This window comes from Dipteris shenzhenensis, chromosome 25, assembly GCF_047967505.1.
Source record: "Dipteris shenzhenensis isolate YYH24624 ecotype China chromosome 25, Dip_SZ_1.0, whole genome shotgun sequence".
Taxonomy (NCBI): Eukaryota; Viridiplantae; Streptophyta; class Polypodiopsida; order Gleicheniales; family Dipteridaceae; genus Dipteris; species Dipteris shenzhenensis.
The window spans coordinates 236895-249901 of record NC_141620.1 but is presented as its reverse complement, the minus strand read 5'-3'; the positions used below and the strand labels follow the sequence as shown (position 1 = coordinate 249901).

Genomic DNA, 13007 nt, shown 5'->3' with positions numbered 1-13007 from the left:
GGTGGATGAAGAGGAGATCTATTAGGATGCGCAGCAAACAATTTATGCTGTCTCTTTTCATGCCTTGATGGGTGCCAAAAGTGCTGAAACTATCGGATTGAAGGGGCAAATTAATGGCAGGACTGTTCACATGCTTGTGGACAGCGGTAGCACTCATAGTTTCATCAATTCTAGGACCTTACAGAAGGTGGGACTGATTGCTATTGAGATTGATCATGGGCTGAGAGTAGAGGTGGCAAATGGACAACCAAAAATCCGTAAGTGAGAGATTGTTGGTTTCTTACCATAGTACACCTCGTATGGAGTCATGCGTTCCACAGCCTTTGTCTTCGTACAGTTGAGAATATGAATTGCGATTGCAAGGGCTTCACCCCAATAGGCTTTGGCAAGATTCTTGCCTTGCAACATAGACAATCCCATCTCAACTGAGGTCCTGTGTTTCCTCTCAGCTACACCATTTTGCCGAGAAGTCCTGGCTGTAGTCAATTGTCGCTTGATTCCATGTGTTTTGCATAAGCTGTTGAATTCAGTTTATGTAAACTCGCCTCCCCGATCGGTATGGAAAGCCTTGACTTGCCTCCCTATTTCTTTCTCCACCTTTGCCTTCCATTCCTTAAACTTTTCAAAGGACTGAGATTTCTTGGCAATACAGTAAACCCAAGTCATCCTACTGAAGTCGTCGACAAATAAAAGAGAATACCTTGAACCTGCGAAGGAGTTTGTCAACATCGGTCCACATAAGTCGGAATGGACCAACTCTAGAGGGGCCTTAGCTCTGAGGAAACTTGTCTCGATGCTGCTTGCTCTCCAAGCAAGCTCAACAGACACCAGCTTTGCCTGTGATCAGTGAAAGTCCATCCACCGTTTTGGTCTTCTGCATGTCGGTCAAAGTGCCATAATTCACATCCTAAACCATTCGTGCTAGAGTTTGGACCGGCCCTGATCTCCATGAAAAAGTAGGGCATTGAGTCAATACAACCCATGGTCCTGTACTCCTCTAGCAACCACCTTTCCATCCTTGGTCTTTACTGTGACTTGACCTTTGCTAAAGAGAACCGACATTTGATGCTGGTCCATCTGGCTCACAGACAAAAGGTTTTTGCATAAGTCAGGAACATAAAGTACACCAGATATTACCTTCTATACTTCCAACACCTTTGACTGAGCATGTTTTGCTCTCCCCCACCGTTACTTTGGAGCCTGGATGAGTAGACTCCATGGTGGTGAACCAATCCTTTTGAAGGACGTGTGTTTCGAGGCACCGTTGTCCGCGAACCAACCATTGTCGATCTCTCTTGTCAAGAGAGCAGAGCATGTTTCTGCGATCATGAAGAGCTTCTCTGTGGTAACATTTGCCGCCTCCCTGCTTGACTCCTCCTTGCCCTTGTTCTGCTTTTTTCGCTTTAGGTATACCTCCTTCTTGTGGCATTCCTTCGCCATATGACAACGCTTCTCGCAATAGAAGCATTTCATGTTCTTCTTGCACTCCTGATCATCAGTCTTCTTGTGGAAGTCCTTGGACTTGCCCTTGCCGGACCTGTCCTTCACAGTTAAGGCTTTCTCGTCTACCTGGGAGTACAAATCCTCTCTAGCCTCCTCCTAGATCTGAAGAGGGCAAAGCTCTTCAAAAGTCATGGTCTTTGTTCTTTGACCTGCTGTGACCATCGTCAAGAAACCTTTGAAGCTCCTGGGTAGCTTATGTATCACCATCAGTGCCAACTGGCTTGAATCCACCTTTTGACCAACTACCGCAAGTTGGTCTCTCACAACCTCCACCTTCGTCAGGTGGTCGTGTACTTTGTCTCCCTCACTCATATCCATGTTGTGAAGTTGATGCTGGAGAGTGAGGATGGGGGCCGTGTTGTCTGTCTCATAGAGGTCTTTCAAAATGGCCCATGCCTCTACGAAAATCTCTGTCATCTGGATATGCGGGATGACCGTGTCTGCCGTCATCCAACAAGCATGGCAAGAGCTTGAGCATCTCAGTCTTCCCGGTACTCGAGATCATCCGGATCCGCCGGGGTAACTATGTTTCCTTTGCTGTCCAAGATGTCTACCGGCCTTGGATCACCTCCCGTGGCGAGCCTCCATAGTTTCCGGGCCACGAGGTGACTCCGGATCTTCATGTTCAATATTAGGTAGTTGGTAACATCTAGCTTTCCGCTTTCTCCGAAGTTGGGGATGAAGGAAGAAGGAAGATGAGAAGAAGAGGGAGAGGGGTATAAAGAAAATACTTGGAGACAAATAAAACAATACTGAAGACTAATAATGGCTGAAGAAGAAATATATATCACAAATGCAACTCAGTACAGGAGAAGATATGAGAGAGAAGCTCTGGAGAAAGCAAACGTCAATCCTCCAGGGAAGACAACTGTAGTGGACTTCTGCACTAGCTCCACAAGTTGGAACTGAACCAAATCTGAGACAGCAAACTGATGCAAGAGTTGCTGCAGATTTGGAATAGAAAGAACATAATCTGGAGCAGAAGTTGGGGCAGATCTGGAGCAAAAGTTGGGGGCAGATCTGGAGCAAAAGTTGGGGGCAGATCTGGAGCAGAAGTTGGGGGCAGATCTGGAGCAGAAGTTGGGGCAGATCTGAAGCAGAAGTTGGGGCAGATCTGGAGCAGAAAGGAAGGCAGATCTGGAGCAGAAAGGAGGGCAGATCTGGGGCAGAAAGAAGAGCAGATCTGGAGTAGAAAGAAGGCCAGAAGAGGAGGCAGCAGAGGAGGCAGCCAGGAGGCAGAAGTGGAGGCAGCCACGGGGCAGAAGAGGCTCAGGGTGTGCAGGTACCTCTGGAGCTTGAAGTGATAAAGAATACCTCAGCCCCCCCCCCTTTAAATAGGAAGGGGCTAGTCGGTCAACCAGCTGGTCGGCCAGCTGGTTGACCCAGATCTGACCGACCTGGTCAGATATTGACCGACCAGGTCAATCTGGTCGGCCAGCAAGGAGCCTTTTTTTTTACCTCCGAACCGGGGCTCTTTGACAGGGCTTTGGTTGTGGATTTTGCCTCCGATCCGGGGCTCTTTGACAGGGCTTTGGTTGTGGAATTTTGTCCTGACGGAGAGTCACCTGTGGTGTTTTTACCTGTAAGTGATCGGACCTTTGCGCCAGTTTGACCTTTGATTATCCTGTCCTCTAGAATTGGAGATTGCCTGGCTTAACACCCCCTCTCAATGTCCAATGTAGACGGGAGAAGCAAAGAGGTGTTCCATAAGTGATCTATCTTCTTCATCAGCCCTTTTTTTTTTTTTTTTTTAAAAGGGTTTTCATTTAGATGAAGATGCCTACAAAGTAGGTTTTCATCTTCACTAAATGCCCAGATGATGGTACAAAAAAGAAGTACTTGAAGGAGTGCCCTCGCAAGGTTTGTTCACTTCCTTAAGTACACAAAAACTGCTAAGAAGAAGGAGGCGGTATACCAATCCCCAACCATGGGCTGAGATGCTCAAGAGTAGGGCGATTAACCGGCTTGGTAAGAATATCAGCATGATTATCGGCAGCTGGAACATAGATCAATCGAATAGTACCTAATTCCACTTGCTCGCGAGTAAAATGAAAGTGAACACCGACATGTTTGGTGCGGTTGGAAAAAATGGGATTGCCGGCGAGAGCGATGGCACTTTTGTTGTCGACGTAGATCGCCAGGCCAGTCGGAATCAGTGTATCCCTGTAGTGTTAGTCCTGGTCTGAAATGTAAACCATAAGAGTAAGTACCACGTATGAACCGCAAGATACGAATACATGCATGCCAATGAGTGAGCTTGGGTTCATTAAAATACTGACTGAGAATGGAAACGGAGTAAGCAAGATCCGGACAAGTGTGAAGGAGCCAGAGGAGTTTGCCAACAACCTGACAATAGAGATGTTCATCAAAGGGAGGAGACTCCAAGTCTTTTGAGAGCTTTACTGTGGGATCTAAGGGAGTGGCAGCGAGCTTAGGCTCATGGGGAATGATTTTATCAAGGAGTTGAAGAGCATATTTCTGTTGAGAAACAAAAATACCACCAGAATGTTGAACAACTTCCATGCCTAAGAAATAGGAGAGAAGACCGAGATCAGTCATTTCAAAAGTGGTGCTGAGTTGAGTTTTAATGAATTGAAGTGTAGCGGGAGTAGAGCCTAAAAGCAAAAGATCATCTACGTAGAGTAAAATAAAGCAGACCCCCTCTGACGATTGATGGATATATAAATTTGGATCAAAAGGAGTGGAATGAAAACCATTAGTTTTGAGGAAGGTGTCTATCATGTGGAACCATGATCGAGGTGCTTGTTTAAGCCCATAAAGAGCTTTGCGGAGACGGAATACCTTATTTTCATGGCCAAGAGGAGAAAAACCAGGTGGGGGAGTCACATAGACTTCTTCATCAAGGTAGCCATTGAGAAAGGCACTCTTGACATCCATCTGATAGATAGACCAGCGGTGATGAGCAGCTAGGGCGAGAAGAAGACGAAAGGAAGTTAATCGAGCAGTAGGGGCAAAGGTTTCCTCATAATCGATACCATGTTTTTGGCGAAATCCTTGCACTACTAAGCGAGCTTTGTACTTGTCCAGTGTTCCATCGGCTTTGAGTTTTGTTCGGAAGATCCACTTGGTTCCAATGACCTTTTTGTGAGTGGGTCGATTGACCAAGATCCAGGTCTGATTGCGATCAATACTCTCAAGCTCCTGTTCCATGGCACGATGCCACGCAGGATTTTGAACTGCTTCCTGCCAAGTGGCAGGTTCAGAATGTATGATATAGGCCGTGGTAAAAAAGGAGGCGGTGGTAGTAGAAGAAGTTGTTCGAGTAGAGCGGCGAGGACCGGAAGGAGGAAGTTCTACGGGAATAATCTTGGAATCCATCATAGTTTGGCGATACCAGTGTGGCAGCGGGTCGTGAGGAGAAGCAATGGGTGGCGAGAGAGAGGTTTCGGGAGGAGAGGAAGAAATTTCGGGTGGAGAATTGCCGGAGGGAACAGGAGTAGATACATCATCAGGAGAGAGAATAGAGGAATTTTTTAGAACTTCTCTTTCATCGAAGACCACATCTCGGTGAACCAAAACTTTGTTTGTGCGAGGATCAAATAATCGATAAGCTTTGGCTTCTGCTGAGTAGCCAACTAGAAGAAAAAGTTCAACACGAGGTTCGAGTTTACCGCGAGTATCATTGGGAGTATGAGTGTACGCACGGCATCCAAAGATGCGAATATGAGAAATAGAAGGTCGGTAGCCATAGAAGGCCTCAAAAGGCGTCATGTTCGGGATGGGCTGAGTAGGGCAACGATTAAGGATATAGACAGAAGTATTCACAGCTTCTGGCCAGAGACGTTCAGGCAACTCGGCTACAAAAAGCATGGAACGGGCCATGTTCATGACTGTGCGTTGTCTCCGTTCGACACGAGCATTTTGGGAAGGCGAATTTGGAGATGTAAGATGGCGTTGGATACCATGCTCGTGAAGGAATTGAGTGAATTCATGGGAAACGAATTCACCACCATTATCACTACGAGCAATCCCAATAGACTTTCCCGTTTGGTTCATAACCAAGCGAGCCCAAGTAGCAAAGAAAGAAAAAGTATCGGATTTCTCTTTCATGAAAAACACCCATTGATATCGAGAGTAATCATCCACAATTAAGAAGAAATATTGTGAACCATTGAGGGAAGGAACGGGAGATTTGCCACTAATATCGAGGTGAATTAGACGCAATATCTCACTGGCTCGAGAAGTGGAATAAGAAGGAAAAGGAGTTCGGCTTTGTTTGCCTAATTAGCAGGGACGACAAATATCTTTGGCTCGCGATAATTTAGGTAGGCCATCAACTAGATGATCCCGAGACATTTCATATAAAGAGTCATAGGACAAATGTCCCAGACGATAATGCCATAATCGTTCTGTGTCAGTTGGATCTTTTAGGGTAGCAATACCATAAAGCCGATGAAACTCAGATCCGGTATGGGAGGGAGTCGCAAGAAATTGAGTTATGAAGTACAGACCATTAGGTTGGGCGTCGCCTCGAGCTAGAAGGAGTCCCGAGGTCTCATCTATGATGTCAACATGCATCTTTGTAAATAGCACTGTGCGACCAAGAAGGCAAAGTTGATGAACGGAAAGAAGATTGACCCCTAATTGGGGGACATAAAACACTTGATCCAATTGAGCAAGATTGGGGCCTTTGTCAATATCAAAAGTTATTGAACCAACACCATGAATAGTAGCAACAGAGTTATTGCCACAACGGACTCCCCCTGTTGCCGGTTGGCGAGAAATGAAGAGATCATGATGAGGAGTCATATGATGAGTAGCTCCACTATCCACAATCCAAGAAGATTTAGAGCCACATGGAAGAGTATGAAAAGCTGACCCAGATAAGGAAGGGGAGGAGTCAAGCTCGGTGATATGGATCAAGGCTTGAGAAGTGAAGTCTAGAGAATCTCCAGTGGACCAGTCAGACAGACCTTCAGGAGTTATAAAAGGAGGAGATGGAGTGAAATGATTAGTGACATGGCCCTGGGGTCTCCAAAGACCAGTGTTCGGAGGAGGAGGACCACTCCTAGGATGCCAACGAGGTGGCTGAGGAGTCGTGGTAGGGGACTGTGGAGTCCAATGGGGTGGTTGAGGAGTCGTGGTAGGGGGCTGAGGAAGAAGGCCTTTGGCTTTGGAGCGACATTCATCGTCAATATGCCCAACTCTCTAGCAATGCTGACAAAACCTTTTCTTTTTGGGAAGGGTGTGCCAGGCGGGTTTACTACTAGAGGAGTAATTGGAGTTAGGAGTAGGAGAGGGCTTCCCGGAGCTGGATTGATCTTTTTGAATCCCGGAGAGAAGAGCCCCCTCTGAAGCAGGAATGCTATGTTTTTGGTGGACCTGAGAGTAAAGACGAGCATAACGCAAAAGTTGACATTCGAACTCATAAAAAGTAGGAAGAGAAGGTTGAGAAATGATTTGTTGCATAAAACTGAAATACTTGGGTGGAAGTTTGTTTAAAAAGAAAGTAACTTGGTCATCCTCGGATTTGGGAGGACCAGTTGTGGCAAATTCAGCAACTAACCGCCGGTAATCTGCTAGTTTGACCTTGAGATCATCGTCAGCAAGGATCTGGAATTGTTGGAGATCATGGTCAAGATTGATGCGACGAGTACGATCTCGAGCTGCATAGCGGTCAGTGAGATGTGCCCATCGCTCAGAGGCAAGATCAAAATGTTGTAATTGAGAGTGAAATTCAGGTAAAAGACCTTGCATGATTTTGACAATGGCTGTGGCATTACGATGTCGCCACAAGCGAACTACCTGAGGAGGATAAACATGAGGATCAGGTGGCGATTCAGTACCTTAAACGAGTTCCCATAGGCCTTGAGAATCAAGCACATGGCACATGAGATTTGACCATGTGGTATAATTAGACCCGTTAAAACGAGTCATATCAGTGAAAGCATGTTTGGCTGTTGCAGAGACAGGGTGAGGGGAAGAAAGAGAATGATAGGGAGAAGCAACCGGTGGAGGCAGAAGAGAATTTAGAACAAAAGTAGAGTGAGAAGAAGGGAGAGGCGGCACCACCGGAGGAATAAAAGAATTTGGAAAAGGTCCTGAGGCGGAGGGATGAATATGAGAGGCGGGATATGACATGAGAGGTGAAAAAGAGGCAGCGGGAGAGATAGAGGGAAATAAACTATAGGAATCCAGTGGCATGGGAGAAGGAGGAGGATGAGAAGCCACTGGAGGAAAGATGGCAGCGGAAGATATGAGAGGGATGGGAGGGAGGGAAGAATGTGAACCGAAAGCAAACTCATTGTCAGACGCATTTCTCCTTTCTCGTCTGCGCATGTTCACATGCATGTATGGATCTGTGTCCTCGTGATTACTCGTTCCTATGCCTTGCATAACAGATGGAGTTGCACTAAGGGAATAGGGCAACATACCTTGCACTGATTCTTGTGGGATAGGCACAGTCGAATAACCCAATGTTCTCATGCCGGCCTGTCCTCTTTCGTCAGGGTATACTTGTTCTTCGTCGGCACCGAACTTGAGATGTTGCTCAGCTTCTTCTGAGTTGAATAGAGGTCCTTGTTGACGTATCGGAGAGAACCGTGGAGAGGTAGAGGCACGAGGTGTGCGGGTACCCGCTTCAAGTTCCTTCCATTTCTGGAATTCAGCAAATTCTTTAAAGAGTTTGGAGAGGTATTCATCACTTTCAATCCTTGCAGACTCTCTCTCGACATATGACGAAGGTGGTGGTTGAATAGAGGTCGATTCAGGCTGAGATCGCTTCGGGGAAGAGGGAGAAGACATCTTCAGGTGATGATTTATCTTCCAAGCTTTCCAGATCAAGGCTCAGGTGTCGATTGGCACACCTGGCTCTGATACCATATAAAGAAAATACTTGGAGACAATAAAACAATACTGAAGACTAATAATGGCTGAAGAAGAAATATATATCACAAATGCAACTCAGTACAGGAGAAGATATGAGAGAGAAGCTCTGGAGGAAGCAAACGTCAATCCTCCAGGGAAGACAACTGTAGTGGACTTCTGCACTAGCTCCACAAGTTGGAACTGAACCAAATCTGAGACAGCAAACTGATGCAAGAGTTGCTGCAGATTTGGAATAGAAAGAACATAATCTGGAGCAGAAGTTGGGGCAGATCTGGAGCAGAAGTTGGGGGCAGATCTGAAGCAGAAGTTGGGGGCAGATCTGAAGCAGAAGTTGGGGCAGATCTGAAGCAGAAAGGAAGGCAGATCTGGAGCAGAAAGGAGGGCAGATCTGAAGCAGAAAGGAGGGCAGATCTGGGGCAGAAAGAAGAGCAGATCTGGAGCAGAAAGAAGGGCAGAAGAGGAGGCAGCAGAGGAGGCAGCCAGGAGGCAGAAATTGAGGCAGCAGAGGAGGCAGCCAGGAGGCAGAAGTGGAGGCAGCAGCGGAGGCAGCCAGGGGGCAGAAGAGGCTCAGGGTGTGCAGGTACCTCTGGAGCTTGAAGTGATAAAGAATACCTAGGCCCCCCCCCCTTTAAATAGGAAGGGGCTAGTCGGTCAACCAGCTGGTCGGCCAGCTGGTTGACCCAGATCTGACCGACCTGGTCAGATTGACCGACCAGGTCAATCTGGTCGGCCAGCAAGGAGCCTTTTTTTTGACCTCCGAACCGGGGATCTTTGACAGGGCTTTGGTTGTGGATTTTGCCTCCGATCCGGGGCTGTTTGACAGGACTTTGGTTGTGGAATTTTGTCCTGACGGAGAGTCACCTGTGGTGTTTTTACATGTAAGTGATCGGACCTTTGCGCCAGTTTGACCTTTGATTATCCTGTCCTCTAGAATTGGAGATTGCCTGGCTTAACAAGGGGACTGTCAAGGATGAGGCTTTTATCGACATGTCTAGAAACAGAATTCTTCCTCCTTACTGTTCAGACAGCAAGGGCAGCAAGTAATACTTGAACTGAGACCGTCTTCGACGAAGATTCTCGCGTGGAAGTCCCTTCCTTCAAGCTCCTAGGTGAGCCCTAGAACATGGGCTCTGATACCAAGTTAGAAATCACGGTACAGCGGAAGCAAAAGAGATGAATACTTGCTGGAAAACAACTCAACAAAAGTGCAGCAACAAAGTAACAAAGGAGATGGCAAAACTGATTAAGTTTTTCCTTCTAGAATGAAGGGCAAAAGGCTGCAAGAGGAGCAGCTACAAAGGGCAGCAGTTGCTGCAATCTTCTTCCACCAACGGTGGGCTAGACAAGTCGCCTTCTCCCTACTAAGTGCGCGATGATGGATTAGCTTCAATGCTGAGAGGCTGAAGGCTTGAATGCTGTATGATAGTGAGGGGGAAGGGGGCTTTATATGATAGAGGGGAGAGGCCACAAAGGGGTGGTGGATTGACCACTAACCATTGACCTTGACCACCAACCATTGACATTGGCCACCGACCATTGACCTTGACCACCGACCATTGACATTGGCCACCGGCCATTGACCTTGACCACCAGCCATTGACCTTGGCCATCGGCCATTGACCACCGACCATTGACTTTGCCTTGGCCACCAACCATTGACTTTGACCCGTCGGCGACCCCCTCTCAATCACTCCTCCTTCTAACTGCCTAAGCCCCTTGCCCTTCTCCTCATAAATGGGGGGGGGCAAAACATGTGGGTAACAAAAACATCAATAAATTCAGACAACCAAAATTCTACCTCTACCAACAAAGCTAAAACCACAAAGTAATACCTAGGAATTGTAGTGCTGGATCAATTGCTCCAACTACACAAAACTAATTAGAGGAATAACAGATATATCATGCTCACCTTGAAGGTGGATCGATGTCCATCCTTCTGAAAAGCAATGGAGTTATTTAACCTAACCAAACCCATAAAGATGTTTTCTACCCATGACCACAACAGTCATATCAAGATGCTTAGTCCGAAAATCAAGAGTGTTCCTATACCCTTGACTTTCAAATTTACATTGTTCGCAATGTGTCCCAAACTTTCTTGTCTCAATCTTTGGCCAATGAGACATGCTTATCAGCAATAGAACTCTCATGAAACTTACACTTCTTAATGAGAGAGACGTTCAAAAGTGGCACCATCATCCATCATAACTCTCATTAAGGACTCCATGCATCTGCAATATATCATGGGAGCTTAAACATGGTCCAACATAATAAGGCAAGGATGTGCTTCATCCTCATGAAAGACTTCTACTTCTTTGTACTAGAGTGTAGATAAATCAGCAAAACTTGTGCACTAGGGATAGGTTGTGTACCCTTATTCAAAGGATTTTTACTACCCTCTGACTGATTGGGGAAATTAGTGATTGGCTGTATGATCAACGATGGTCTGCTTGCTGTATGAGCTCCCACGCAGGCCAAGGTCTGCTGCTGGTGCTGATGCCTCCATTGCACCGAGTGGGAACTTGTCTCCGTCTTCTATAGTGCCCAGGTGCACTTCTGAATTCTGATCCGGTCCAGTGATTCTCTGCCTTTGCTGCCTGGAATGTTGTTCTCAGCATTGATGTGCCAAGGAGGAGCCCTCTGCGGTCTGCACCCTTGGCTTCCTGGAATACCTTGACTGCTCCCCCCAAAGGGGGCTTTACATAAGGCTGAATGGCCCTGAGATCCAGATGGGGTGTTTAAGACTGATTCCTTATTCAAGTGTCGCTAAGACAGCAATGGGAAGTAGCTACTATGACTTCCCCAACAACGTCATCAATGCCAAACCATTGCATAAACATATGTTTTGAAACATGTGCACACACCCACACACACATGAGCATCCATTTATACAAAGGCCTTCATACTGAGTTTTGATCGTTGCATTCCAGAGATACTGAGGTATCTAATAATGAAGGTGTTTCTTACGTTAGAATCCCAAAAGAGCAAGCTGCAGGCTTCACACAAGCACTGAATAAAATGATATATGCGCGTACCCTTTCCAATTAACAAAAAACCTTAGAGACAATATGTGTCACGTTGCTAGCAACAATTGAAATTTAAATTGCCATATGATTATCCTTATGGGATGTGCGTTTAAAAGCAGTGTTATTAAAAAGAAGCGCTTCTGCTAATATATGTTCGCACTGGCTTTGACCGTCAACGTTCAATACTTGGTACGCCTGTGTTACGGCTGTTAGAAATCTCAGTAGCATATCCACTTCTGTTATGGCTTTGACAAGCCTAGGAGTCAGTTAACATGTGAGACCTGCATGGAACACATGCACTGGCACTGCTGTGACTCGAGTCTCGTAAAATTTTGTTACGTTGGTCTGTCTGTTAACAGCAGAAAATCTGTCAAAAAAAGTTCATCCCATGTCTGGAATTAAAAATTATTTACCTCCACGATGTCCCGTTCATAGTGTTCCGGGGAGAATTCCCTCCTTTCAAAGGTATCCAGCAGCCTTCCAAAACCAGTCCAGCTATTCAGAGACACTGTGTAACCCAATACTGCATGACCTGATTCCTCGAGCCGGACTGCTGCACGTTGAACTCCATCTCTCTATTCAGAAATAAAATTATATCTTTTAGAATATAACAAACGTCATGGATGTCAAGGAATGTCTGTCCACGTGGGAACCAAGAAAACAGCGTGCATAAGCATTGGGGACACTACGAGAAGGTAATGAGTCTCAACAGTATTAGATAATTCTAGGCCCAATTGGCACGTTGTTGCCATTGATGACAGAAACGAAGGCACAGCAGGACATGTACGTTCGTGTAAGCACTATATGCATATTTTGTGGAGTGCAGAATGACACATGCTCTCCATAAAGGACGCTCGAGCAAACTTGTGGAAGAGCCCTCATGTGAAAGGACCGTATCAAGATTCAAGGCATTAATCAAACTGTTATGAGGCTCTAACTTGCATCCCTATTTGCAAGCCATTCATCCTTAAGGAGTCCTTAGGTGCGGTACGGCTCCTAGAGTATCTGCTTACACCTTTTGACAACTACAGAGAAGAAGGATGAGATGATATTACGAACAGTATATGAGTAAAGACGACTTCCAAGAAGCCAAGCCCTCTTGGTTTGAACGCCAGGGAGAGGAGCTGCACCGGGCAAATCGGGCCTAGAGCTGCCATACACGAAGATGTGTTGGGGCGACGAGGGACTGAGAGACGAAGGGACGTTGCCATTGGAGAAAGCTGCGGCAGCCGCAGCATCATCTGATGAAGATGATGGATTCTCACGTACTGGCAACCCCATCCTCATTTCCTCAAAAGTTATTTGTTGCTAGGGTGCCACTCACATCTAATAAGGCCATGGTACGATTTTTGGGAGCCAAACATGTTTTTCCCACTCCAATAGGGTCAAAAATGCTATTAGTTAGTGAACTAGAAGATGGGCGGAAGGGAAGGGATAAATTGTGCAAATTAAGGGAGGCACGTGATGGTTCATCTCCTTGAGATAATTCTGCACCGCCCTGCGCAATGCTTATAGAGAGTATCACAAATGACAAATGTGAAATCCAATGACAAACATGAAATCCAATGCTTATGCTGCCCTGCCCTGCGCATGCTTATAAAGTTATGTACTCCAATGACAAATGTGAAATCC

General features: G+C 46.3%; 1 protein-coding gene across 1 annotated transcript in view; it reads right to left on the bottom strand.

The window, feature by feature from the left end:
• The window catches only part of LOC147885271 (uncharacterized), a 36154-nt gene extending 23402 nt beyond the window's left edge, over positions 1-12752 (bottom strand). Inside the window, exons 1-2 of the mRNA XM_087396730.1 lie at positions 12435-12752; positions 11789-11950 (exon numbers count right to left, since the gene is read on the bottom strand). Of these exons, the coding sequence (XP_087252856.1) occupies positions 11789-11950; positions 12435-12662 (390 nt within the window). The 5' untranslated portion in view covers positions 12663-12752. The remainder of the gene's footprint in view (positions 1-11788; positions 11951-12434) is intronic.
• Positions 12753-13007: the final 255 nt, after the last annotated feature.